The sequence below is a fragment of the Physeter macrocephalus genome, unplaced genomic scaffold (assembly GCF_002837175.3).
Source record: "Physeter macrocephalus isolate SW-GA unplaced genomic scaffold, ASM283717v5 random_656, whole genome shotgun sequence".
NCBI lineage: Eukaryota > Metazoa > Chordata > Mammalia > Artiodactyla > Physeteridae > Physeter > Physeter macrocephalus.
In genome coordinates this window covers 24786-42156 of record NW_021145796.1, presented here as the reverse complement: position 1 = coordinate 42156, position 17371 = coordinate 24786, and the positions used below count along the sequence as shown (strand labels likewise).

The window sequence follows — 17371 nt, the reverse complement described above, 5'->3', positions numbered from 1 at the left end:
TGGCGGCGGGGGCGGGGACCCGGAGCGGGAAGATGGCGGCCGCGCAGGAGGCGGACGGGGCCGGCAGCGCCGTAGTGGCGGCCGGGGGAGGCAGCTCCGGTCAGGTACGGAGGCCGAGAGGGGCCTGAGGGGCTTTTCCCCACCCGGGGGGCCTCCCACGGGGCGTGTCCTGCCTCTTGTCACGGAATCCTGTGCACTGGGGGCCCCTTGCCCATAGGGACCTTGAATACCGGGCCCAGGTGGGGCCGGGCAGCCCGGGAGGCTGGACAGTGCAGGGAGCGGGGCCCTGTTGCGCGCCGGGTCCCCTGCATGCTCGCGCCGGGCGGCCACCAGGCTCGTTGCTCGAGCTGAGGACACAGTGGCGCGGAGGGGCGCAGACCTGTACCCAAGCGCCCTGGGTTCTCGACTCCGTGATTCCAGGCTGCAGGACAGTTCCTGGCTGACGTTCACGGGGTGCTCTAGATGTGGGCAATGATTGATTGATTGGGAGTTTTCTAACTCTGGGGAAGTCAGGTAATCATTGTGGATAAGGGCACGCGCTGTGGAGGCTGACAGACCCATTTTATAGTCAGGAATCCAAGGAACAGACAAAGGCTCCTACAGAAGGTCACCCAGGTTAGATCTGGGATCCATTCCCTGTAGAACTTACCAGCCATTGCTGAAGCAAGGTGGTCGGGACTGAGATGGGTTTATTTTCAGCATAAACTAGTCCTATGCCGGAATTCGTCCTGGTACTGATGACTTCTGACCCATTGCCACTTGGACTAAACTGAGGCTGCAGAACATACTAGTTCAGGCAGCCACCCTTCAGACGTTTAGGGAATCGATGGAGTGACAGCGAGTTGCTGTCGACCCACCCACTGGGATGTCACTGACACGTGGGCGGCAGCACAGGGGAGAAGAGTGCAGGTTGGGAGGGGAAAACGAAGCTGAAGCTGACTCTCTGTGACCTTGGAAAGTTCCTTTCCCCCTTCATTTCTCCAGTGGTACATGGAGGGATTGGCCAGGAGGGCCAGCCCTGTGATGGGCCACGAAGATGGCTCCAGCCATGTCCCTTCGTCAGTGGAGTGAGAGAGAAGACTGGTGTGTAAACAAAGAATTATAATCCTGGATGACAAGGATGGTGACAAAAAGTCCGTGTCAGAAACTGAGGGAGCCCAGAGGAGGAGCAAATAATATCACCTGGGGAGGACACTAGGGTGAGATTTGTGTGACAGAGCCAGCATCCCTGGTCTGGATCTTTTCAGCATCTTCAACCAGGGCCTGGCCCCGGGGGCAGCCCTAGGAAATGTTTTTCTCTATCTTTAGGGGCTTCCCAGTCTCCCTGAAAGAAGGTCTTTCCCCCTCTGCGTTTCTGTTGATTATTGGGTGGGGGGTGATCAGAGAGACTTGGGCTCAGGGTGCCCTGCTTGCCCTGAGCTTACAGAGGACCCCTCTCCCCTCCTCTTGTCCCACTTCTGCTTAAAATCTTTCAAGACCTGTTCCTCTGCTTTCAGGATTAAGTACAAATTCTTTGGTAGATCAAGGCTTTGCATGATCTGCCCTTTTTCCTCAGACTAGGCTAGGATTTCTCAACCCCAGCACTATTGACATTTGGGGTTGGATGATTCTTCGTGGTAGGGGGCCGTCCTGTGCATTGTAGGATGTTTAGCGGCATCCCTGGCCATGCTAGATATCAGTAGCACACACATCCTTCCCCAGTTGTGACAACTCACAATGTCTCCAGATGTTACTCAGTGTCCTCTGGGGGGCAGAATTGTCCCTGCTTGAGTCACTGGACAAGAGGCGCATCAGCCCCTGTGAAGCTCTTTTATTTCCAGGAGTGCGCCTCGCGCTCTCTCCCCACCTCGTAGCCTTTGCACATGTTTCCCTTTACCTGCTTGATCCTTATTAGTCCTGTGCATCCCAGGTGTTCTCTCCCCTAGGAAGCCTCTCTGACCCTCTCAGACTGGGTCAGGGCTCCAACAGTCCCTGGGCTCCTCTGCCCCAGCCCTGCCCACTCTGAGTCGTCACTGTCCGTCTCTTCCAGTGGACTGGGAGCCCCTGGAGGGCAGAGCAGGAACTGTCTTGGTCACCACTGTGTGCCTAGCACTTCCCAGCTCAGGACCAGGCACAGAGCAAGCCCTCAGCGTTAGTGGAATGAATGGGTCTGGAGGCAGAGGCTGGGCTGAGGTGGAATTCCCGTGGTGGATACAGGCAGTCAGGGAGGATGCCCTGACTTCCTCCCAGCCCCGGCCCAGTCTCACGGCCTCAGCTGCTTCCTGGGCCCCTTAGTGGGTGTTCCGGGGATTGTGTGTGAGAGTGGGCTCATGGGTGCAAGAGCAGGAGCTACTTGTTAGTCACTGCTGTGTCCACAGCCACCGCTGCCCTCTCCTGGCTCATGCGCAGACCCTCAGCAATCTCCTGCTCCCGCCAGCCTGCTCCTCCTTCAGGCAGGGACTCAGACACCAGGCCCGCAGCTCTGGAAATCGTTGCTTCAGCTCACGTGGGTTGAGTCCCCACTACGTGCTAGTCCCCATGCTGATGCTGGGACACGGCTATGAACAAAACCGAGGCCCTGCCCTCTTGGAGCCCGTGTATTTGTTGAGGGCTGGGAGTGGGGTGTGGGGTGGGGTTGGGGACAGGGACAGTGAACAAGGTAAATAAGAAAAATATACAGCGGCTCGGATGGTGCTAAGTGCCATGGGCAGAACTAAAGCTGGGGAGGAGCATAGGAAGTGAGGGGTGGGTAGGAGGTTGCCATTTAAATACAGTGGTCTGGGAGGGGCTTTCTGAGGAGGTGACATTTGAACAAAGACCTAAAGGAGATGAGGGAGGGAGTCACACATATGGTGGGGGAAAGCCTTTCCGGTAAAGAGAACAGCCAGTGCAGAGGCCCTGAGGAGGAACAGGTGTGATGAGGGAGCGGCAGGGAGGCTGATGTGGCTGGAACTGGTGACTGAGGGGAGCAGGGTGAGAGCAGATGGGCACAGAGGATCATGCCAGGCCTCAGAGGCCCTGGTGACAACTTTGCCTGTACTCTGAGGGAAGTGGAGCCACAGGAGAGTTACCTTTTTATTGAAGTGTAATTTAGATACCGTAACATTCACCTGTTGTCAGTGTAGAGTTCAGTGCTTTTCAGTACATTTATGCAGTTGTGCAGTACAGTCACCACCACCGTGTGTTCTGAGAACACTCCCATCCCTGCAGAACGCTCCCTTGTTCCCTTTTGCACTTACTCTGCCCCCAGCAGTGTCCCTTTTTATTGCTCAGTACTATTCCATTGTGCAGATCCATCACCGGTCATTCATCAAAAGACTTTTGGGTTGTTTCTGGCTTTACAAGTAACAGTGCTATGAACGTTTGCGTATAAGCTTTTGTGTGGACGCAGAGTTCTCGTTTCTCGGAGGCAGAGACCTCGGAGTGGGATTGCTGGTTCAGATGGCAGGGGCATGTTTAGCTTTTTCAGTATCTGCGTATTTTTCAAAGCAGCAGCTCCATTTCTCCCACCAGCAGCGTACAGCTCTTTCAGTTTCTCCACATCCTCGGCAGCACTTGTGATTGTCCGTCTTTTTTTTTTTTTTTTTTTTTTTTTTTTTTTTTTTTTTTTTGGTACGCAGGCCCCTCACCGCTGTGGGATTGCTGGTTCAGATGGCAGGGGCACGTTTAGCTTTTTCAGTATCTGCGTATTTTTCAAAGCAGCAGCTCCATTTCTCCCACCAGCAGCGTACAGCTCTTTCAGTTTCTCCACATCCTCGGCAGCACTTGTGATTGTCCGTCTTTTTTTTTTTTTTTTTTTTTGGTACGCAGGCCTCTCACCGCTGTGGCCTCTCCCATTGCGGAGCACAGGCCCAGCGGCCACGGCTCACGGGCCCAGCCGCTCCGCGGCACGCGGGACCCTCCCAGACCGGGGCACGAACCCGTGCCCCCTGCATCGGCAGGCGGACCCCCAACCACTGCGCCACCAGGGAAGCCCTGTCCGTCTTTTTGATTACGGGCATCCTAGTGAAGTGGCACCTTGCATTTGGCTTTCCTTTGCATTTCCCTGGGAGGGTTTCCAGCCAGCTTGTCCACCATTGCAGGTAAGAGAACAGACCTGGGAGCCAGCCAGACATGGGTTCAAATCCTTTCCCGGCCTCAAGCTTCCTTTTCTTGATCCAGAATCAGCTCAGACCTGCTGCAAACCCATGCTTGGCCCCCCAGTGCTCCCAGGAGCGAGGCCAGCCCTGAACAAGGGGGCCCTGTGCCTATTCGACTTTGCCCGCCCCTCAGCCAAACCTTTGCTCACACCTTTTCTCTCCCTTAGACACCCTTCACCCAAATGTCAAAGACAGCTCCTCCGGAGGCCTCCCTAACCACCCGCTCACCCCCTCTGCTTGTTTCCCCTGGAACACTTTCCTGTTTACCTTTGTTAATTACCCTGTTCGCTGTTCTGCGGGTGCCTTTCCCTCCAGACCCTGAGCTCTGGGAGGGCAGACCCCAGGGCTGCTCGGCCACCGCTGATCCTGCTGCCCGGCACTGGGCCTGGCGCACAGGAGGTTCTCGGGAATTACTTTTATCAACACACAAAGGAAACCTTTTCTACCCTAAACGTACTGGTATGATCACAGCCTGGCCCTTGGGTCAGAGAGGTGAAGAGCCAGAGAGGGAAGTGACACACCCAAGCCTCACAGCCAGGAAGCACGGGACCGGTCCACAGCCCAGGTCTGTTGGACCCCAGAGCCCCACCTTTTACCACAGTGCTCTTCTGTACTTGGGAGATGAAAGGGAAGAGCTCTTGCTGGTGAAGGGAACAGGAAGTGACAAGTGACACCTTTAACAGGTGCTGGCCTCAGCTTCGTGGCAGCCTCATCTGGCTTTGGGAGCCTCTGTCCCTGCTCTCGGGGGCATTTGAAGCCGACAGAAGACGTTGCAGAGGAGCGGGCTTGGGGCAGGAGTTGGGGGACTGGGGAGGCCCAGGAATAGGTGGATTGGTGGCCTGAGTGTTCAGGGCAAGCCCTTCAGGGAGCATTTGTTGATTCCCCGAGTGTTTATTGAGCCCCTGCTCTCTGCCAGCCCTGGGCTGGGCAACGCTCCCACCTAAGAGCCATCATGACAGTCCTGGTCCTGTCTCTTAAAAGCTGGAGGGTGAGGGGACAGCTGGCGGGAGGGAAGAGGGCAGGACAGGGGAGCCAGCAGGTGCAAAGAGAGGGGCAGGAAGAATCTCCCCATCTCGGGCCCTTCCAACCCGACATCCTGAAATTCTCCGCTTCTGAGCTTCTGTTTCTGAATGAAGATTATTTCTTTGGGAAGCCCTGCCTGACTCCCTGGCCTGCCCACACTGCTGTCATCGTGCTGCCATCATCCTTCCTGAGTGACCCAGACAAGTGGCTTAGGCTCCCTGAGCCCCCGTTTGCTCGGCTGCCAAATGGCGGTGTTCCTAGTTCTGGCCTCACGGGGTGGTCTGTGCTGTGTACATCTCACACACCTCTGTGTGGCTCATGGTAGTGTGGCTCACGCTCTGATTGTGTTTTTCTGTGTCTGTCTCACCTGCTAGATCCAGAGCCCCTGGAGGGATGGGCCCCCCACAGGGCTGGCCACAGAGGAGGCATCAAGAATTGTTTGCCCACGGAACGACCTTTCAGATAAACCCAAGCCTTGCAGAATCTGACATCGGCCGCCTAACCCCTTCTACACCGTCCCCAGTAGCCATCTCCTTGCATCCTGGGCTCCAGCCCCAGGGAGCACTGGCCCATCCTCGGAGTCAGACTGTCTCTCTCACCTTCTTGGCTGCACCTGCTGCTTCCCTCATTGCCTCCTCTGCGCCAGCCAACTGGTTATGATTTAGGGCTCAGCTCTGACGTGTCCTCCTCCAGGACCCCTCCCTGACCCCCAGGATGGGCCAGGCGCCCTCTCTGTGCTCAGCCCTTACTGGGCCTTGGCACATGGTGGTGCCTGCAACAGCCTTGGCGCCTCAGGATGCATCCTCCCTCCTCACCTTGGCCTCTGTCCCTGCAGGTGACTAGCAATGGCATCATCGGGAGGGACCCGCCAGCAGAGACGCAGCCCCAGAACCCGCCAGCCCAGCCAGCACCCAACGCCTGGCAGGTCATCAAAGGCGTGCTGTTCAGGTGAGCAGATGTAGCTTTGGTTTTGTTCATTGAAAAAAGTTCAAGTAAGAAAAGCATAAAGAGGAAGGGAGGGAATTCTCTGGCAGTCCAGTGGTTAGGACTCCGTGCTTCAGCTGCAGGGGGCACGGGTTCGATCCCTAGTTGGGGAACTAAGATCCTGCAAGCCACGTGGCGCAGCCAAACAAACAAACAAATTTCTTAAAAAGAGAGGAAAGGAAAGAATCACTGAGGATTACCATCATTACTGTACTGCTGGAGATCCTTTTTACTTTCTCATAATTCTGGGGGCTGGAAGTCTGAGATTGAGGTGTCAGGATGTCTGGTTTCCTCTGAGGCCTCTCTCCTTGGCTTGTAGCTGGCCGTCTTCCTGTCTTCACATGGTCTTTCTTCTGTGTTGTCTGTTTCCTAATCACCCCTTCCTATATGGGCAGCAGTCAGACTGGATTAGGGCCCACCCTAAGTAATGACCTCACTTAGCCTTCGTCACCTCTTTAAAGGCCCTATCTGCACATGCAGTCGCTGAGATACTGAGGGTTAGAACTGCAACACGTGAATTTGGAGGGGGGCGGGACACAATTCAGCCACAACATCTGCGTTACATAAAATTTAGCATTTTAACTATCTTTAAGTGCACCACTCGGTGGCATTAAGTATACTGACATTGTTGTGCAACCATCAGACCATCTACCTCCAGAACTTCTTCATCTTCCCCAAACGGAAACTCTGTACCCATGAAACACTAGCTCCTCATTCTCCCTCCTCCGCCCAGCCCCTGGCCACCACCATTCTGCCTTCCGTCTCTGTGAATTTGACTGCTCTGGGAACCTCCTGTAAGTGAAGTCATACAGGCTGTGCCTTTGAGACTGGCTGGTGGTGATCCTTTTACACGTGGATGCATATGACCGTTCCCAGGCACCGGGAGTACAGGGCCTGCCTTCTGGAAGCCTGGCCTCTGAACGAGGCCCGGGGGAGCTGCTGGAGGGCGCACGGAGATCTATCTGGGGCTGGGTTTCTTCATCCGTGGAGCCCCTCCTTTCTCTTCACCATGCCACTCCCTCCCCTCCCCCCACCTCCGTGTCCAATAAGGACTTAGAATTTTCTTATATATCAGTTTCTTCTTTTCATGCTTCAAGCAGCTAGGAATAAAGATTATTTTTATCTTTTCCTTCATTTTTACCTAAGAGGTAGCCTATTTTACACAGTTCTACACCTTGATTTTTTTTTCATTAGCACTATATGTTAGAAATCTTTCCACATCAGTACATAAGGGAGCTTCCTTCAGATAGACATTTTTAATACAGCCACAGTGCCGGCTACTTTCCTTCCTTAGGACCAGGCGCCACCAAGAATCAGTCCCGGTGGGTGCTGGAAGACTGTCTCCATCTGGAGTTCTCAGATGGGATTGAGGGTTTGTTTTCAGGGGCCCGTGAACTCTCTGAAGCATCAAGCAGATTGCGTGAGAATGGCCTTTTTTGAGAGTAGAGGGTAGAGCCCATGGTTTCCAGCACATCCTCCAACTATACCAGTGGTTACCTGGAGTGGGGGGCAGGGTGGGAGGGAGAGTTGTCGTATGTCTTTTCATACACTTAAAATTTCCCCGTGAATGTAGAATGCCTACTTGGGGTGGGAGGGAGGATATGAAGTTGAAAAGCATCAGGTGAGGGCCAGCCCTGGTGTCCTAGGGCAGGGCTTCCTGGTCTGGGATGCGGGGATGGAGGGCTCACGGTGAGCAGATGTTCTTCAGGGAACTGGGGATCTGGAATCCTACAGAAAATCTGGTCCGGTCTGCCTCGTCTCACACACGGAGACCCAGGAGCCCAGAGTGCGTGGGCCCCCTGCAGGCCACACGCTAAGCCGGGGCAGAGCTGCCTGTGGGTGTCCTTGCTCACACACTCTCCCCTGGCATATTTACTAAAATGGGAGCCTCCCTTGGAAATGGAGGGGTCCCCAGGAATTGCCAGTTCCAGACCTTCCCCAGCCGTGTGCAACAGGGACCTCCTGGGGTGGTGGGAGGCAGTAGATAGCTCACCTGGGCCATGGCCCCTGAGACCCCGGACCCCAGGGCTCCATGGCTTGTACAGGCAGAGGCAAGTCTCTGTGCCTGATGCTGCCCTTTGGCGTGGTTTGGGGCTCAGCAGGGAGGCACCCACTCACGCTAGAATCCTCTTGTAGTGTTTTTCCATTCTGAAGTTTTTTGTATGCCTTTTTCCTGTGATGAAAATAACAATAATAGCTAACACTTCTAAACACTTACTGTATGTACCAGGCTCCTTTCTAGATGATGTATCATATCGTGTGTGTGTGTGTGTCTGTGTCTGTGTGTGTCTGTGTATATCAATGCATTTAATGCTTGTAGACAACCCTACGAGGTAGGAAGTGTTATTATCCCTATTTTTTTTTTCATTTATTTATTTTTGGCTGCTTTGGTTCTTTGTTGCTGTGCATGGCTTTCTCTAGTTGCGGAGAGCGGGGACTACTCTTCGTTGCGGTGCGCGGGCTTCTCATGGCGTTGGTTTCTCTCGTTGCAGAGTGCAGGCTCCAGGCGCGCAGGCTTCAGTAGTTGTGGCATGTGGGCTCAGTAGTTGTGGCTCGCGGGCTCTAGAGCGCGGGCTCAGTAGTTATGGTACACGGGCTTAGTTGCTCCGTGGCATGTGGGATCTTCCCAGACCAGGGCTCGAGGCAGTAGATAGCTCACCTGGGCCATGGCCCCTGAGACCCCGGACCCCAGGGCTCCATGGCTTGTACAGGCAGAGGCAAGTCTCTGTGCCTGATGCTGCCCTTTGGCGTGGTTTGGGGCTCAGCAGGGAGGCACCCACTCACGCTAGAATCCTCTTGTAGTGTTTTTCCATTCTGAAGTTTTTTGTATGCCTTTTTCCTGTGATGAAAATAACAATAATAGCTAACACTTCTAAACACTTACTGTATGTACCAGGCTCCTTTCTAGATGATGTATCATATCGTGTGTGTGTGTGTGTCTGTGTCTGTGTGTGTCTGTGTATATCAATGCATTTAATGCTTGTAGACAACCCTACGAGGTAGGAAGTGTTATTATCCCTATTTTTTTTTTCATTTATTTATTTTTGGCTGCTTTGGTTCTTTGTTGCTGTGCATGGCTTTCTCTAGTTGCGGAGAGCGGGGACTACTCTTCGTTGCGGTGCGCGGGCTTCTCATGGCGTTGGTTTCTCTCGTTGCAGAGTGCAGGCTCCAGGCGCGCAGGCTTCAGTAGTTGTGGCATGTGGGCTCAGTAGTTGTGGCTCGCGGGCTCTAGAGCGCGGGCTCAGTAGTTATGGTACACGGGCTTAGTTGCTCCGTGGCATGTGGGATCTTCCCAGACCAGGGCTCGAACCCGTGTCCCCTGCATTGGCAGGTGGATTCTTAACCACTGTGCCACCAGGGAAGCCATGTTATCCCTATTTTAACTGTTGAGGAAATGGAGGCCTAGAGAGGTTAAGAGTCTTGCCTGAGGTCACCCAGTCGGGAAGTAGGAGAGCTGGGCCTCGGATACAGATATTGCAACTTAGAGGCTGAGCACTTAACCTCTCTGCTATACAGTTGATCCTTGAACAACATGGGGATGGAGGGGGCCGACCCTGTGTATCCACGTATCACTTACAGTTGGCCCTCTGTACTAGCAATTCCTCCATATCTGTGGTTCCACATCCACAGATTCAACATCCATGGATCGTGTGGTACTGTAGTATTTACTGTTGAAAAAGATTCGTGTAAGTGGACCCACACACTTCAAACCTTTGTTGTTCAAGGGTCAACTGTATTGCTTTTCACACCTGGAATCAATAAGTGCTTGTCTCATTTAATAATTATAGAGCTGCATGTATCTGAGAGACCCAAATTAACACAATAGAAGTTTCCCTCTCTCTCATGTACTATTCTGGACCTAGGCAGACCAGGATTCTGCAGTCTTCTGCATCCCAGATTCCTTCCTGCTCTTTGTTCCACCATTGCTAGGTTTTGCCCTTTAACCTCATGGCCTAATATGGGTGCTGAGGATAAGACCATCACGTCCACATTTCAGGAGGGAAGAAGAAATAAAGGAGGGATGCTCTTTCTCTTTAAGACACTTCCCCAAAGTCCAGTAAACACACTGTTTTTACATTTTATTGGCCAGAACTTCACCATGTGTCCACACCTGGCTGTAAGGCTGGATTTTGTAGTCTTTATTCCAGGTAGCCAAGGGGTCCAGTTAAAATTTAGGAGTCTTCTTTCTGAGGGAAAAGGGAAAGATGAATATTGGGAAACAACTAGCAGTCTGCTACAGGTTTATTGTGGGGCTTTTATTTTGTTCATTAAAAAATATTCAAAAAGAAAAGCATAAAGAAGAAAATAAAAAATCACCTGAAGGTAACCATCATTCATCATTACTGTATTGGTGGTGATCCTTTCCCATGTTGATTCATGTGCATGCTGTTTTTACTGTGCAGAATTTTTTTTAAGACAGTATTGTGTTTTGAGGCATTTTGGGTTTTTTTGCTTACCCCTAGGCCTTCCCTATTCCCCCAAACCAAGGGAATCCATTTTAAAGTCTGATGTGTATTTTATACCTTTCTCTACTTTTATGTTGACATAAAGGTGCATTACAAATTGTTGGGTTTTTTTTTTTTTATTGTGGCAAAATATGTATAACAAAATCTGCCATTTTAACCATTTTTAAGTGTATAATTCTGTGGCATTAAGTACATCCACATTATTGTGCAGCCATCACTGCCATCCATCTCCAGAACTTTTTCATCTTCCTCAACTGAAACTGTCCCCATTAAACACTAACTCCCATTTCTCTTTCCCCCAGCCCAGGTTTTTGTTTTTGCTTTAACATAGTATATTACACAAAAATGGATGGCTACTCTGTACACTTTCCTTCATGGTGCCTTTCTCTTTAAACAGTGTATCCTGTAAATATCTCCACTTCATTTACAACTCAAAGACTGTGGATTATGTCTGTGCAATTTTGTAAATTGAGAAAATGACTCAATATATTTGTTTTAGCTGTCATTTTGTTTCTATTTTGATTTCTTTCTATCATGTTATTCAGAGTGGATACTTCTGAAGCTCTCTCTCAATATACATTTTGAGGGTTTTATAACATTCTGAAACCTCCTGTCCTTCTGAGCATCTCAAATTTGGGGTTCTTTTTTGTTCTTTTTTTTTTTTTTTTTTAATTTTTATTGGAAAACGGTTGCTTTACAATGTTGTGTTAGCCTCCGCTGCACGACAGAATGAATCAGCCATACACATACGGGTACCCCCTCCCTCTGGACTTCCCTCCCATTTAGGTCACCACAGGGCATTAGGTAGGTTGGTTTTTGTTTCTGCTGCTTCTCACTCATAGTGTCTTGTTTCCTTGTGCACCTGGCTTATCTTTGGCTGTGTGTTGATCATCATACTTGGAAAATTATTTATAGGAATCATTTCAGGCCTAGGATGAACCTGTTTTCCTACAGAGAGGACTTGCTTTGCCTCTGCTGGCTGCCTGGGGCATTGTTGTTCGGACTCTCCTTGTACCAGGTTCAAGGCTCTGGCTGTGCCCGCCTGGTGTGCGACTCTGAGGAGGGCTAGGCCACACCTGCTTCCCCTTGTCCTTGGCGGGGAGCCCTGTGGAGTCTTAGCTTCTCACAGAGTAGGTCTCTGGTTACCTTGTGTGGGCCCTGGGCTGGCGTTTTTGTTCACGCATCGAAACACCTCGCAGATGTCCTCAAACACAAAAAAGAAGCTTCCCCAAAAAAAGGAGAAACAGCAAGGACTTACTGTATAGCACAGGAAACTATATTCAATATCTCGTAATAACATATAATGGAAAAGAATCTGAAAAAGAATATATATACACATGATATCATATATTATTAATTATATATATGTGTATATAAAGATGTGTATATATAACTGAATCACGTTGCTGTATACCTGACACTGAATCTAACACAACATTGTAAATCAACCATACTTCATTTTAAAAAAGAAGCTTCCAGGGCTCCTTTACTTTTTTTAAAAAAATTAATTAATTAATTAATTTTTGGGGCTGCGTTGGGTCTTTGTTGCTGTGCGCGGGCTTTCTCTAGTTGCGGCGAGCGGGGGCTACTCTTTGTTGCGGTGCACGGGCTCTAGGCACACGGGCTTCAGTAATTGTGGCACGACGGCTTAGTAGTTGTGGCTCGCGGGCTGTAGAGTGCAGGCTCGGTAGTTGTGGCGCACGGGCTTAGTTGCTCCGCGGCATGTGGGATCTTCCCGGACCAGGGCTCGAACCTGTGTCCCCTGCGTTAGCAGGTGGATTCTTAACCACTGCGCCACCAGGGAAGCCTGTAAACATATACTCTTTTGCTCCGGACGCACAGGCTCAGCGGCCATGGCTCACGGGCCCAGCCGCTCCGCGGCATGTGGGATCCTCCTGGAACCGGGGCACGAACCCGTGTCCCCTGCATCGGCAGGCGGACTCTCAACCACTGTGCCACCAGGGAAGCCCAAACATATACTCTTAAAAGCACTGAAGAATGGACAAGACTGCAGACTTACCAGGCAAAAACTGAAAGGAAGATGGGAACCAAAGAAGTAAAGAAGCGTCTCTAGTTGCGGCGAGCGGGGGCTACTCTTTGTTGCGGTGCACGGGCTCTAGGCACACGGGCTTCAGTAATTGTGGCACGACGGCTTAGTAGTTGTGGCTCGCGGGCTGTAGAGTGCAGGCTCGGTAGTTGTGGCGCACGGGCTTAGTTGCTCCGCGGCATGTGGGATCTTCCCGGACCAGGGCTCGAACCTGTGTCCCCTGCGTTAGCAGGTGGATTCTTAACCACTGCGCCACCAGGGAAGCCTGTAAACATATACTCTTTTGCTCCGGACGCACAGGCTCAGCGGCCATGGCTCACGGGCCCAGCCGCTCCGCGGCATGTGGGATCCTCCTGGAACCGGGGCACGAACCCGTGTCCCCTGCATCGGCAGGCGGACTCTCAACCACTGTGCCACCAGGGAAGCCCAAACATATACTCTTAAAAGCACTGAAGAATGGACAAGACTGCAGACTTACCAGGCAAAAACTGAAAGGAAGATGGGAACCAAAGAAGTAAAGAAGCGCTTCCCTGGTGACGCAGTGGTTAAGAATCCACCTGCCAATGCAGGGGACATGGGTTTGAGCCATGGTCTGGGAAGATCCCACATGCCGCAGGGCAGCTAAGCCCGTGCGCCACAATTACTGAAGCCCAGGTACCTAGAGCCCGTGCTCGGCAACAAGAGAAGCCACCGCAATGAGAAACCCGTGCGCTGCAACGAAGAGCGGCCCCCGCTTGCTGCAACTAGAGAAAGCCCTCACACAGCAACGAAGACCCAACGCAGCCAAAAATAAATAAATAAAATAAAATAATTAATTAATTAAAAAAGAATATATGTTTACGCATATTATATATATAAACTTGATTTAAAATATATAAGAAAATAGACAAACATGTAGAATATGTTGCTATATCGAGATATATAATTGTAAATGTAAAACTGGTGTTAGTATATTCTTACTATATTAGTTTTTATCAAGCTTTTTCAAGTTGTTTCCAACAGGAAAGTTGGTCTGAATAACCTAGCCCAGTGTTACTAAAAATAAGGACTCACCCATTACTCACTGTTTGCTTCTGCAGTTTTCATTTGAAGTTCTGAAATGTTGCTCTCCCTAATGTCTGTGTCTCTAAAATGCTGGGATTCCAGGTTCTAGGGTTCTCACACTTTGGGATTCCAGGGGACTGGGACGTCAGGTTTCCTAGTTCTGAGGTTTCGAGGGTCGAAGCCCCTGCAGCCCTGTGGCCGCCAGACTCCAGGGAGTCAGTGCCAGGCATCTGGGGTCTGTCCCCAGGCATGACCTTTGGGGGCATCTTGTCTTCTCAGCAGCCCTGCAACTGCCTTCTCAGGGACCCTTCCTACTTGATCAGCCTGGCCCGGGTCAGGCCGCAGCAGGTGCTGAGCCAGAAGGTCAAGCAGATCCACGTTGGAAAGAAAAGGCACGGGCACTCACCGCCTGCCCTGCTTGCCTCCTCAGGATCTTCATCATCTGGGCCATCAGCAGCTGGTTCCGCCGCGGGCCGGCCCCTCAGGACCAGGCAGGGCCCGGAGGAGCCCCACGCGTCGCCAGCCGCAACCTGTTCCCCAAAGACACTTTAATGGTAACCACCGGCTGGGAGGCCAGACCCGGGAGAGGAGGGCGGGGGAGGTGTGGGGCAGTGACATGGGCTGTCGGGACAGACGCGGTCCCTGGTCACTGTCAGGTCTGTGAATGGGTCCAGGGTTGAGAGACTCCAGGTGCATCTTCAGCCCGTAAAATCTGAGTCACTCAGGTGACACGTAAGGAACAAGTCATTCTTCGGGGTTTGTGGTGGCCTTTCTGCGTAGAAGGACTTTGCTCGGGGGCGTCTGCAGCAGGTGTTCTAACCTCAGTAACCTCGACTTCTCCCACCTTTGCGGTTCTCTGCAGCTCTGGGGTTCCTGATTTCATGGAATTCTGGCCAGCAGGGTGACCACCACTCAGCTGTTCTTTATCAGTGGGCCTTCTGGGCTCTGGACAAAGATGGCCACGGGGACTTGGGAAGGGAGGGAGTTCTGAGGCCAGCTCCCCAGTTCCTCTCGGTTCTCAGTAGCCGGCTGACACTCCTGCACATCTGGACTGTGCTTTATCCATAAGCCTGCACAGCTCTGACCAAGAAGCCCATGAGAGGCTGAGAGGGAAGATGATTCAGGGAGGTCTGGATCCTTTCTAACCCCAAATTCTAATTGGCAGGCTGGCCATTGTTTAATTGTTTTTTGCTCTTAGACGGCACAGGCTCAGACAAGGACAGACGTGGTGGGGGTATGAGGAAAGGGAGAGTTTATTCTACTAGCTGCTGCTCTTCTCTCCACCAACTCCCGCCGCCCCCCGCAAATTGTTCCCATTAGTGGCTACTGCTGCCACAGCTCTTCATCTGCTCTTTATCTGTCAACCTGCAGAGGGTCCTACAAGCAGCCCTAACTAAGCTCCCCCCGCTTCCCCCCCAACAGAACCTGCACGTGTACATCTCAGAGCACGAGCACTTTACAGACTTTAACGCCGCATCAGCGCTCTTCTGGGAGCAGCATGACCTCGTGTACGGCGACTGGACTAGCGGCGAGAACTCAGACGGCTGCTACGAGCACTTTGCTGAGCTCGACGTTCCGCAGGTGGGGACGGCCTCTGGTTTCTGGCCCCAAGGCTGCTCGGCTAGCACTCAGGGCATTTCCTTGACCCAGCTCCCAGTCCTGCAGCCGGGAGTCCAGGTTCCAAGCCTGGCTCTACTCTCAGTTCACATGCTTTGTGACCACAGGCAGGTCCCTGAGGTCTCTGGGCCTTGTCTTCCGCCCGTCTCCATGTGGATGGAGTTGGAATTGGCCTAGGATCCTCCCACCTACTTTCAGGGTTGTGTAAATCTGTGGTGTAAACCAGTGAAAGATTAGTAATCATCCCTGGGGGTGGCCAGTCGGCCAGCCTGGTTTGAAAATAACAGTTCATGTTGATTAAGTGCTTACTACGTACAGGGCGCCAGCCTAGGCTGACTGGTAGAAACGTCCCAGCAACCCTAGGAAGTGGGAACTATTATTTCCATTTGACTGATGAGGAAACTGAGGTACAGAGAAGCGCCCCCCCCCCAAGGTCACACAGCCAGTGTGAACCGAACTGAACTCAGGCTGTCTGGCTCTGGACTCTGGCAGCCCCAGTTCAAATCCTGCCTCCTCCAGGGAGCTCTGCCGGACACTCAGGCTCAGCCAGCACCCTCTCTGGGCTCCCCAACCCAAGCCGTGCCAGCTCTGAGGGGTTGTCACTACCTGAATATGGATCTGTTTTCCCCATGGGACCATCTTGGTCACAGCTCTGTCCCCAGCTCTGCCCAGCAGAGGACCGCGTGCGGAATCAGTGGCTGTTGAATAATCAATGAATTTGATGAATCTGTGAACGTTGACATCTCTTTGGGGCTGCTCTCTCATTCCTTTCTCCCCATCAAGTCTTCTCCTCAGCCTCCTGGGGAGGAGGGAGCATCTCTGCTCTGTGTGGCTCTGTCTAGGTCTGTTTGGGTAGCTGGAAGCAGTGGGTGGATGCATTCTTTCTGAGGCAGATAGGGTAGCCCGTGCTGAGAGGTGGCTCCCCCTGAGACTTCCTGTCCAGCCCCCAGACCCCAACCCCAGATCTGAGGAAGACTGAGGGGCAGTAAGCCAGGCAGGGAGAGAAGCGTCCAAGTGCTTGGTGCTAACCCTCCTTCCCAGCTCTGTGATGGGAGAGTGTCTAAGTTGTACTTGATTTTAATTTATGGAGGTGACTGAGCAGTGACACAGGCCAATGCCATTGGAAGAAGAATTTACTACTTACATTTCCCGAGAGGAGGGGGCCACCACACTACGCAGGGCCACACGGGGAAGCACCAGGTTTGGACAGGAGCGGAGGGGCAAGGGGAGGCCTAGGCTGAAGCCTTTATTGAGGTTTCCGCAGGAAAGGCAGGGCAGGTGGGGAAACACCTTAGGACTGGCCTGCTTTGTTGACGTTCAGGCTCTGGGCTAGAGGGGTGGTCTGTAGTTGTCTGGTACCTGCCCTGAGTGATTCATTGCGGCCTGGTGTGTGAGATTCAGCTAAAGGGGGTGGCTGGGGTGTGGACTTGGGTTTGCTGGTTTGCATTTTCAAGGTATGTTCAGAGGCAGGCGAGTTGTTTATTATTTCCAGGAATCAGCTAGCCCTGGGAGGGGTGGTCTCTCCCCTGCCAGATGTGAAAACAGCATGAACTATAAAAACATGGTTGACACAGAGGTGGACTTAAAAGGCAGGGAAGTGAGGACACAGCGTGGCCAGGTGAATCCCAGCTCACCACGAAGGTCAGACAGAGAGGCTGCAGTGCGGCCTCGGCCACCCACCCTGCGCCTCAGGCAGGTGGGCCACCCCACTTCCATTTCCTCATCTGGGTGGGTGTGGCAGGGGGGTGAGAATTGTAGGTGAAAGGCCCGGGCAGAGAGGTAGGACACAGACAGTGAGAGGCAGGGCCACGGGAGAGCCCACAGACTGGGTTCGGATCCACTTACTCGCTGCACGTAGCCTCTCTGTGTGAGCCCCAGTCACCGCATCTGGAAAACGGGAAATAACATGACCCAGTGCCCAAGGTTTACGTGAGTTATACGGATGTGAACTCACTGGATTGGGCAGTTACCGTTTGAAGTGCCAGAGTGGTATCTGGCCTTCGTTGTTTTACCGTTTAATGAATTAAGGCTGCTGACGTTTATTGAGCTCCTATTCTGTCCTTGAGTGACCC

At 52.3% G+C, this 17371-nt stretch overlaps 1 protein-coding gene across 1 annotated transcript in view; it reads left to right on the top strand.

Annotated features, from left to right (window-relative positions):
- Nucleotides 1-17371, top strand: part of CLPTM1 (CLPTM1 regulator of GABA type A receptor forward trafficking) — a 28994-nt gene continuing 11623 nt past the window's right edge. Inside the window, exons 1-4 of the mRNA XM_007101267.2 lie at nucleotides 1-104; nucleotides 5977-6089; nucleotides 14113-14236; nucleotides 15105-15263. Of these exons, the coding sequence (XP_007101329.1) occupies nucleotides 33-104; nucleotides 5977-6089; nucleotides 14113-14236; nucleotides 15105-15263 (468 nt within the window). The 5' untranslated portion in view covers nucleotides 1-32. The remainder of the gene's footprint in view (nucleotides 105-5976; nucleotides 6090-14112; nucleotides 14237-15104; nucleotides 15264-17371) is intronic.